This window comes from Nannospalax galili, unplaced genomic scaffold, assembly GCF_000622305.1.
Source record: "Nannospalax galili isolate Female #2095 unplaced genomic scaffold, S.galili_v1.0 scaffold191, whole genome shotgun sequence".
Taxonomy (NCBI): Eukaryota; Metazoa; Chordata; class Mammalia; order Rodentia; family Spalacidae; genus Nannospalax; species Nannospalax galili.
Genome location: NW_008331484.1, coordinates 3,009,266 through 3,020,602, shown reverse-complemented (window position 1 = coordinate 3,020,602; position 11,337 = coordinate 3,009,266). Strand labels below are relative to the sequence as shown.

Genomic DNA, 11,337 nt, shown 5'->3' with positions numbered 1-11,337 from the left:
TTGAGATTATAATTTTATAAAGTTAAAATATTATATATAGTATTTTCAATATTCAAGCATTCCAGTGAAAGAAAATGTGATTCAAGAGAAAGAGATCATAATAATCAATATTTATTCTCTCAATGCTTATTAAATAGTTCATGTAAATTTCACCATGGTGACTGGTGGATAAAGGTGAGCCCAAGAGATATCATTCTGCTTTATGACCTGCTCTGTGGGATGACTGCTAATCACACAAATAAATGCCTTGTTGCACAGCATAACTATAAACAGAAGGTAGATTGGCCCAGTTGGGGAGTCGTGGACAGGAAAATGAGGTGATAGTCAACCTGTAATACACAGAAAGTAGGACCTTAAATGCAGGTGGGAGGAAGGGAGAGTATCAGGCAGAGTCAGGAGCATTCCAAGACCTTTCACCAATTGGAAGAAGGTCCATGGGGCTAAAACACAGAGCGCACAGCAGTGTGGAGACCAGAAACTCTGAGATCTCTGTAGATTGTGTTATGTGATAAAATTACTATAGAACTCGATTTGCATGTTCAGTGATCACTGTTTGATGATGTGGCAGGCTTGAAGGACGGTCAAGTGAAATTAGAGTGGTGGACCCATTTTCAGAATGGGTCTTCTCACATCATTTAAGGTAATCAAAGAAAACCTCCATAAACAGTCCTACAAGATAAAACTTCATTGTGGCTCCCTTTCTAGGTGACTTTTAACATATATGAAGGCTGAGTTTTGTCAAAGGACTTTTCTGAATCTATTAAAATGACCATGTGATTTTTGTCTTTTGTGATTTTTGTCTTTTGTGATTTTTGTCTTTGAGTCCATTTGTATGATTTATAACATTTATTGATTTCCATGAATTGAACCATCCCTGCATCTCTTGAATAGAGTCTACTTGATCACGGTGGATGATCTTTTTGATATGTATCTGTATGAAGTTTACAAGTGTTTTGTTGATAATTTTTTATTTGTCTTCATTAAGGATATGTGTCTATAGTTTTCTTTTTAATTGTGTCTTTACATGGTTTGGGTATTAAAGTAATGATGACTTCATAGAAGGAGCTTGGGAGGTCTCCCTCTTTTTATATCTTTTTAAATAATTTAAATAGTATTGGATATAGATCTTCTTTAAATACCTGGTAGAATTCTGCTGTGAATCTCTCTGGTCTGGGATTTTTAAGTCAGGTCTATTTAAGCTGTTTTAAGTCAGGTCTATTTAAGTTGTTAAATTCTTCTTGGTTTAGCTTTGTGGTGCCCATGATTTGGGATATACATCCATTTTTTAGGTTTTCAAATTTAATAAAGTATAGGTTTTTAAAGAAAAGCCTTATAATGTTCTGGATCTTTTTGATGTCTGTTGTGATGTTTCAACTTCTATCCCTGATTTTGTTAATTTGGATTTGCTCTTTCTTTTGGTTAACTGGGCTAAGGGTCTGTCTAGTTCTTAGATTCATTGATTCCTTGTATTGTTTTTTTTGTGACTCTAAGTTTTATCAACTTGACAAAAGTAAATATAATAGAAGGTGAGTACAATGGAAGGTATTTCAAGGTGAGAATCTAGAGAAGGTGTGTTGATGGCAAGTGGAAGGCAGGAGGAAATGGACCTTGATACACAGTAGAGAGAACTGACACTCCATAGATGGAAAGACCTTCAGTCCCTCAGCTACACTAGGAAGACAGGGAGTTGGGTGCATGGCTGTTTTAGGCAAATTGTTGAATCTGCTTTTGGCTGAGAGAATGTATTTTCTCTGTGAAGTAAATTACTGTCTGATGAATATGAGGGGTAAAAGAGGAGGCTGCTGAGAACCGTGAAGTGGGAGATAAACGGCAGAGGAGAAATAGTTTAAGGTGAGTGGAGTAAATGTGACATGAATGAAGCAACTTAAGTGAGAGAACAGGAGAGGAAAATAATGGGAAAAATGTCTTGGAATTGATAACTATCAGTGAGCCTCAGTTTACCTAGAAGATTTCTCATATCTAGACTAACAGGACTATTTGGTCGCTCAGGTTAGAAGGTCCATTTTGTCTTTCTGATCAAGAACTAATTATATGCCTACTCAGGTCTTATTGTTATCATTAAATAGGAAAAATACACACATTTATAATAAAACCTTTTTAACGAAGGAAAGGAAGGACAAATTTCTTCAAAGGGGGACTGGAAAATATTTAATATTTGGTAATTTCTCTGGTCATTATAATTTAGTATTTCCATTATATTTTTTGCTTCATTTTTATTTTATGCATATGAGTGTATTACTTGCATGTATGTAAGTACACTTGTGTCATGCAGTGCCCATGGAGGACAGAAGAGGGCATTGGATCCCCTGGAACTTGAGTTATGAACAGTTGTTAGCCACTATGTAGATGCTGGCATTCAAACCTGGGTTTTCCTGAAGAACAGCCAGTGTTCTTTAAATCCTGAGTCATCTCTCTAGACCCCCACTAATAACATTTTAATGAAAGCATTTGATTCCTACCATATTTCTGACATATTTTTAGCATAAATTTCTTAGATTAATTTATACTTGTTCACTTGGCTTGTAATTTTATTCTTGTTTTATCAAGTCATAGACCGAGAGATTTCTCTATTCATAGATGGAGAGAATATGCATTGAAATGTGATATTTTATAAATTTGGATTCATTTGGTAAAATACGTTTTTAATTTTTATGTTCTAAACATTTTCCATAAGTGTAGATTTAAGTTTTAACTTCATTAAAGAACCTCAGTCAAATTTTTGAAACAATAACAAGAAAAATACATCTTCAATTTGTTGATATTCTTTCAAAAAGAATATTATTGAACCCAAACGTGACCTATTCTTTTAAGAAGGTCATGTCCTGGGGCAGGAGAGATGGCTCAGTGGTTAAGAACACTGACTGCTCTTGCAGAGGACCCAGGTTCGATTCCCAGCACTCACATGGCAGCTACGAACCTTAACTCCAGTTCCAGGGGAATCCAAAGCCCTCTTCTGACCTCCGTGGCATTGCATAACACAGGTGTACTCACATACATGCAGGCAATACACTCATACACATAAAATAAAAAACAATAAAGTATTTTTAAAAATATTTTTTAAAATATTTATTAAAATAAAAGGTCATGCGCTGTGCTATTTCTTGCTCAGTTAAGAAACCCAGAGTCCAGCCATTGTTCCTTGGGACCAACTTTTGAAAGACTGTTATTTCTGAAAAGTTTTTACTGTCCAAGATACATTTAATTTTCCTACTTTGGGTGCTTTCTTCAGACAATTTATGCTTCTTTCCTGTGTGTATAACTTTTTGGTTCTGTTTGTGACATTCTACTACATAGTATTTTTTTTTATTTATATTTTATGTGTATGAATTCATTGCATGTTTGCATGTCAGTGCGTCCATATCATGAAGTGCCTGCAGAGGTTAGAAAAAGGCAGTGGATCCCCAAAACTGGAGTTACAGTTGTTAGCCACTATGTAGGTACTGGGAATTAAACCCAGATCCTCTATAAGAGCAACCTGTGTTCTTAAATGCTGAGCCCCACGGTATGTTTCTTAAAGATTTGGGCTGGGATTTAATGGTCTGTTTTTGCATTCAACACCATTGATACACTTCTCAGATCTTACACAAATTTATAGTATGTTGTAGTTTTAGTTTTCTTGTTTATAAAGTAGGTAACAGTCTCCAGTCCACAGTGGTTCAATTTTTCCGAGTTATTTGACATAAATCACTGTAAATTTCTGGGATAGAAAGGATCTGGGGGAAAGCAAGGGAGGAACTGAGGTGTAAAGATGGTTATATAGGATAATCAAGTTCCAGAGATCTGCTTCCTATAACTGACAGGTGAGGGACAAAAACATACTTTCCTACAAATACAGTCAAGAATCTTAACAGGTTGGCTTTGAACCCAAAGTCATTCCCCTTTATGAGTTATGGTTTCTTTAGCATTAACAAAAATAAAAGTAGTACTAACACCCTCAAAGAGTTGTCGCATGCTTTCTCTGTGGCCCACGGATATGCTCAGTCAGTGCTGTGTGTTGGACCTGTTGTTGAACCTATCACCATTATGTCACATGACTTTCATCTGTGCTGCTTTGACTTCGGAGGCAGAAAGTTTAATCCTCTGCTCTGGAAATGTATGCTACCAGAAAGATTTTGATTACTGATGCCAAACATACATTTCCATCTTAAGTCTTTGGCTATTTGATCTTTCACAACTGGCCAAATACGAATTATGAAAGCTGTTTTATATTTGAATGCAAAAAACACACAAGTAGCTCCTGCGTCTAACTTAGTTTATTCCAACATTCTGGAACTTTCTCTTTGGATAATGCAGATTGTCTGTGGAGTTAAAGCATGGTAGATTTTTTTTTTTTAATTCTAGTTTTTATTTATTATTTGAAGATCTATGTATACAATGTATCTCGATCATATTTATGTTTCTCTCTTTCCTCCAACATCCTCAGGCCCCTGATTTTATCCCCCCTACCAACTTCGTGTTCTCCTTTGTTATTTATTTATTTATTATTCATTTATTTACTTATATTTATTTATTCTTAACAGCTGTGTTCACTTAGTGCTTTCCATATGCTCATGGGTGTGGGGTCATTCATTGTGGCATGGAGAATCTACCAATAGCCACTCTCCTAAGTACAAAATAATCTCTCTCCCCCAGCAGCCATGAACTGTCATTTGCTCCTTAAGTAGGGGTGGGGCCTTGGGAGCCCCTCCCTCATCCAAGCTCTACTTTTAACTGTCTTGGATTTTCTGCAGGTTGTCTGTAGGTTACTACTGCTGCTGCGAGTTTATGTGTGCAACACACATGTTGTATCCAGAAGACATTTCATAATACTCTTCTCTATCCTCCAGTTCTTACATTTTTTTTTCTGTCCTCTCTTCTGAGTCTTGGGGATAGTGTGGATGGTATAGATTTCCCATCTATAACTGAGCATTCGTACTCAGTTATTTTCAGCACTTTGGTATAAATGTATGCATTCTACACTATCCACTATAATAAGAAGCTTCTTTGACCAAGGTTGGGAGCCATAGCAATCTATGGATAGAAACATAAATATTGAGAAGGTAGTTAACTGTTTGCCGACATAAGCGTTTAGCAAAGCAATGTGAATAGGTTCTGTCTCACGTCCTATGACTTCCCTAAACAGTGATTATGCAGGTTTCCCGTAGATTAGAGTTGAAGATTGACGATTTTGAGAGCTGATAGAGTGGATTCAATCCTAATGCAACGTTAATGTGTCTGACCTTCATTGGTGTGTGGGCCCAGAAGTCCTGTGAATTCTGGCTCCTGTGGGGAGGAGCCATCAATCAGCCTGGGGGTGGATTCCTCGTCCTCGTCCTCCTCCTGGTTCTCCCCTGGCAGTGGGGCGGGGGTCAGGAGCTCTCTGTTCCCAGAAAGCATCACTCTTTCAGTCTGAAAACAAACAGAATTTCATAGGCCCAAATCATCCTCTGAAGTACCACAAATTCGAAAAGTGCTCCTCTTTGCCACACGATGGCACTCCTGTTCTTGGGTTCACCTCAGCGTGCTAGCCAGCCCACTTGGGGCAGTACAGATGGTTCTAGCAAATACTGTTTACTTTCAACTAATTTTGTTTCTCAGATCTTAAAAATACTGGTTCCAATACCTTTGTGTTTTGGCTATTTTCTTTTAGCTGTATAAATGTCTTCATTCCATAGTTTTAAAACATTCTAGTGTATTGTTTTCTAATGATACATGGCTTTAAGAGAACACATTATTATTGTTAAAGATTCACATTAATCCAGAAATGTGCAAAGTAAAATTTAAACGTCCCCCTCACTCACCAGCTCACTTCATTCTACTCTTTCAAAGATGACTGATATTGATTAGCATTTTCTCCCTCTAGTTCTTCATTTGTGAAATTCAATCTTCTTTCTCTTGCCAACGGGATACAGTCCGTCTATAGCCTTTTACTAAAAAGTTCTTCCTCTTGAAATAAAATTTATAGTGGCATGAAAGTATATGATTTGCTAATGACAAGCCATTTCCTATATATTTTCCACATCGTTTTCTTTTGCGACAATGTCTCACTTGGTTGGGTTCAAGTTCTTTCTGAAAGCTTTGGCAATAGGAGACACTTTAAGGTGGTAAAGAACATTCAGATTTTTTTCACAATACTTCTGTAAAATTTTACCTGTTTTCCCCTTGCTTTAATCTTTTCTATTACAAATTATTGCTTCTACAAAACTTTGAATCACCGTCATTTTTAATTTCTTTCCTTTATCTCAATGTTTATTCCTTTACATTTCTTGCTACATGAATGATGAACTTGTAAGTTTAGGATGGGAATTTACTCAAGACAGCTGGAGTAGCAACACATAGGAACCAGTCCTTGTTACCCCTTACCCTCAGCATTTCACCAGTAATCCCACATCCTGACCACTGATGTGTGCTGCCTTCTACCTCTATTTATATCCATTAAAAAAAACAAAAACCATACAAATCACTTTCTAAGTTATTCATTGACAAACTTATGTGAAGAATTCTATTCTCATTTTTAAAGTAAGTTAGTAATTAGTGAGTATGTAATTATTTTCTGGTTGTTTAAGTTAACCATATAATTTTAAAGATAAGTGTGTTTTATAACGACACTTTTGATAGATTTGAATACATTGTATCAGTAAAAGAAAACAATCATTTTTAAGAAAGACTTTCTTAGGGTCTCTCTTATCTCTTTCTAGCCTGGATTCTTATTCAGCAATTTTATGCATACTCTATTTGCTAAATGGTAAAACTTAATATGTATTTTATCTTCGTGCCTCTAAGCAATAACATAACAATCAAACCACAAGTATGTATGGAGTAAATTCTGAAAAATACTTGTCTAAGATGTATTTAATTTCATGTCTATGCTTAACCCTAAAGGTTTTGCTGAGAAGACTTGAATGTATGGAAGCTTAGTTGAAAACCTTTAAATAATGAAATCTAGCTGACAGTAAATTGCAATAGTGTAGGGGCCATCCAGGAGGATGCTTTACAGCATGGCCAGGAATCTCCAGCTGAGATGCTGATGTGCATCTACAGAAAGACATAAGTTTTCCATCAGTGGGGTCATAGTGAGGCAGCTTCAGAGGAATGGCTTTGCAGAAACCATAGGGAGGCTCCAGGAAGAATGGAAATTGAGACAGATGTTTCATGAAATGGAGGCAACCTAAAGGGAGAACACATTCCAGACTCATTGCCTTGAATCTTTAACTTTGTAGGAAAATGTTTGCACATCTTTCTTTTTTCACATAATTGTTTTTCCAGTGGTTTGATGTGAAGCTGTAAAGTCTCATTTGTCATCCAACATAATGAGGCAAAACAGCTTTTGATGTTTATCAGACCCTCATTTTGTTCAGGCTTGCAAATAAAATTAGCAACTTTAAAACCAAGGGAAGGAAATGCCTTTTCATTTCAGCATGATTGTGAGACAATAAGCCTGCTCTACAGTGCCTGGAGAGTCTTCTGCATTGCAGACACATTTGTTCCTAGTATTAAGTGGAAGTTATTTGGGCTCCTATCTTTTTCTCTCTTTTAACAATCTTCATCACACTGTCATATGAATTTGAGAAGCAACGCATTAAGAAAAGATTGAAGCCAAGTAATAGTGACCACCTGTCTGTCAGAGGGGTAGATTTTAGGTTTATGTTGCAGAAAAATAAATGTGAACATAAATACAAAAAACCTGAATATCCCTACTCTTGTTTCTTAAGCTATAACTGGCAACACTCAAATGAAAGTATAAGGCTCAAGTCTTTTATATAAATGTTCATTGATCACTCCAGATTATTCTCCATTCTTTTTCCTATAGCCTCTTACTTTACTCTGACTTGCTTTCTGTGAATTGACTTTTTACCACGTGCATTATATTTCTCTGAGCTTAAGAAACAAACACCAACGTTGTTTCCACTGCATTGCAGATTTTCTGATCTTCACACCAGCAAGGTACATCTATTTTTTTTTAATGCTTATTGCTTTGCAGTAACACATGGGCCCTACTCTTTTGTTTACCTGACCTTAGAACTATAATTTTGTCATGACAGACTATATTTAGGAGTACAATCTGTGTCTATGAAAGAGTAGATACAAGAAATGACATAGCTTAGAGACAGTTACACAGATGAGGAAGAACAAAGCAGATGTCAGGCTGAGAGCTAACTGCAAGTCAGGAAGCCCTTTGTGCTGCTTAGTCTCAGTATCCCAGCACAGCTTGGACTCCAGGTAAACAGTTCAGCACTCAGTGCCCTCTTAGAGCAAAACAAATGATAGGATCCTAATGGCTTCAGAATAAGTTCCTAGCCCCTTGGAGAAAACGTCACAAGAAGAAACAATTTAATTATATTCCTTTTAACAGATAATACTGATAAAATGCAGAGATTTTTACTAGAAATGTCAATATTGATATTAACAATACAGCAAAAGATTCAAGATTTTCATTTCTGATCATTGGCAGAATTTTCTATACATAAAAATATCTTTTAAAAAATATGCTATGCCATTTTAAGTGATAATAATATTTGATTAAATAATTTTTATCAAATATATGGGTTCCTTGCAAACTCATATCTGACAGATACATCTAATTATGTTATCAATAAAACTATATTATCCATATGTCAGTTGAGGGCTATTTAGACTTTTTCATTAGCTATTGTGAAAACAGTAACAACAAACATCAATGCACAATTATCTCTTCAGTATAATGAGTCCTTTGGGTATATGCCAAGGAGTAGAATAACCTGATCATATAATAGATTTATTTTTTATTTGCATTAATTTTATTTTTATTTAATACATTTTAATCATATTTATACTGCCCCTATCTGTGCCCCTCATAGCCTGCCCATAGGATTTCATGCGTTCTGACATACACACACTGTACACACACACACACACACACACACACACACACTCACATATGACTATCTAGTCGAGTTTGTGATGTACCCAGTTGTCACTCAGTGTGAGTTCATCCACTGGAGCCTGTTCAGCCTATCTAGCATCACTCCCTTAATGATCAACTCTTCCTCACCCTACAGTGATCAGCTGCCAATAATTTCTTGACCAAGGTTAGGGCTTCCTGCCCATTTCCCCACTTCTATGATGTTTTTTATCTGAATGAGTTTGCATGTGTTTGTGCATGCTGCCACTATTATTGTAAGTTCATATGAGCAAGTTTATAGGAGCCTGTAAGACTCTGCTCCCTTATGGTCATGTACCACCCTTGGCTCTTAAAATCTTCCTGCTCCCTCTTTTGCAGTGGTCCCTGAGCCTGGCTGGGTAAGGTTTAATATAGGAGTCCTATGCAGGGACACACACTCTGCAGTCTCTCTTATTCTCTACACTTTAGCCAGTTCTGGACTTCTGTTCTCCCTATCCTCTGTTTTATGAGGAAACTTCTCTGATAAGTTTTGAGAGTTCCACTATGTTCCATGAGCATAAGGTATAGAGGTTCCATTGTTGATGTTTCACATAGTATTGGGTAGTTCACAGACACTTACTGTCTATGTATGACCAGGTGTGAAACTCTGTACTAGATACTATCTCTTGAATTTGTCAGTTGAGAGACACTGAGGTTGTTTCCATTTCTTAGCTATTGTGGAAAGAGCAGCAGTAAACATGGAAGTACAAGAATATCTACAGTAGGATGAGTCCTTTGGCTATATGCCAAGGAGTCATATAACTGAGTTATATGGTAGATCCAATTTTAGTTTTTTAAGAGTTCTCCACACTGGTGTCCAAAGTGGTTGCACGAGTTTGTAATCCCACCAGCAATGAAGGAGCATTCTCCTTCTCCCACATCCTCACCAGCATTTGGTATCATTTGTTCTGTTAATCTTAGCCAGTCTGATTGGAGTAAGATGAAAACGCAAAGTGGTTTTGACTTACATTTCCTTAATTACTAAAGTCATTGAACACTTTTAAAGGTGTTTTTTTAAGCTATTTTTATTTCTTCTTTTAAGAACTCTCTGTTAGATCCAGAACCCATCTTTTCATTGAGTCATTTGTTTTCTTGATACCTTGCTTTATGAATTCTTTGTATATTTTGGATATTAATCCTCTGTCAGATGTACAGCTTGTGAAGATTTTCTCTCATTCCGTGGCTCCCTCTTCACTTCCTTGGTTGTTTCTTTTGCTGTACAGAAACTTTGTAGTTTAATAAGGTCCCACTTGATGACGGTTGACCTTAATTCCTGAGCAACTGATGTCTGATTTAGAAAGTCCTTACCTGCACCTATATGCCTTTTTTTTTCTTCTAACAATTTCAAATTTTCAAGTTTTATATTGAGGTTTTGACCCATTTGGAGTTGACTTTTGTACAGGCTGATAGGTATGGGTCTAATTTCATTCTTTTACAGGTAGAGATCCATTCATGTTTGGATCTTCCTTTATGTTTTGTTAATCTACATGCCTGTTTTTGTGCCAATATCATGCTGCTTTATGACCACAGTCTTGCAATGTAATTTGAAATCTGATATGGTAATCCCCTCCTGGCATTGTTTTTTCTGTATGTTCAGGATTATTTTGGCTGTCCGGGGTCTTGTGTGATTCCATGTGAATTTTAAGATTTTTTTTTTTTCTAATTCTGTGAAGAATGTCCTTGAGATTTACACGGGCATTGCCTTGACTTTATAAGTTGCTTTTGGTAGGATGGTCATTTTCACAATATTAATTCTACCAATCCATGAACACAGGGCATCTTTCTATCTCATTATCTTTTCTTAAATTTCTATCTTCAAAGATTTAAAAATTTTACTGTAGATGTCTTTACTTTCTTTGGTTATGTTTATTCTTAGACTTTTTTGGGGGGGAGCTGTTGTGAATAGGAAGGTTTCCATGAACTCTTTATCTGCTCTCAACCTTGGTCAGTGCACAGAATTCAGTGTAGAGAAACATGACAGGTCAAAGAGTTAAGAAAAAGTGACTGAGTTCTCAGCCCTAAACGGGACATCTTTATTTTCGTTATCAATAGTTTTCAGCCCTTTCCAAGGCTCAGGGAACATCACAGAGGAGGAAAAGGATAGAACATAAGAGTTGAACCATTTCAGAAGAGGAGGCAGAAAGACTGTAAGAGCCAGGGCTGGTTCATGAACACAGGGAGGTAGAGGCCTCCAGGCCACTGGAGGCTTTTCATGTGAGCCTGTGGTAGCAGTGACATCAAGCATGGGACCCATGAAGGGCCCAAAGGGAGGTGAAAAATAGGTGGCAGGCCAGCACTAGTTTGAGAACTATTTGAGACTGATTGCTGCTGGGTGAGGGAGAGTATGATTTACATATGACTGCTGGATGGGCTGACTAGACTCTAGTGGATGCATTTATACTGAAGGACATTTACAA

At 36.7% G+C, this 11,337-nt stretch overlaps 1 protein-coding gene across 3 annotated transcripts in view; it reads right to left on the bottom strand.

The window, feature by feature from the left end:
* Epyc (epiphycan) overlaps positions 1–11,337 on the bottom strand; it is a 44,021-nt gene that overhangs the window by 8,328 nt on the left and 24,356 nt on the right. For 2 of the 3 annotated variants that reach the window (XM_029559016.1, XM_029559017.1), the window contains one exon: positions 5,241–5,409. In XM_029559016.1, the coding sequence (XP_029414876.1) occupies positions 5,241–5,409 (169 nt within the window). Of the gene's footprint in view, positions 1–5,240; positions 5,410–5,801; positions 5,917–11,337 lie in introns of those variants that run through there. The other variant, XM_029559020.1, reaches the window with a different exon arrangement.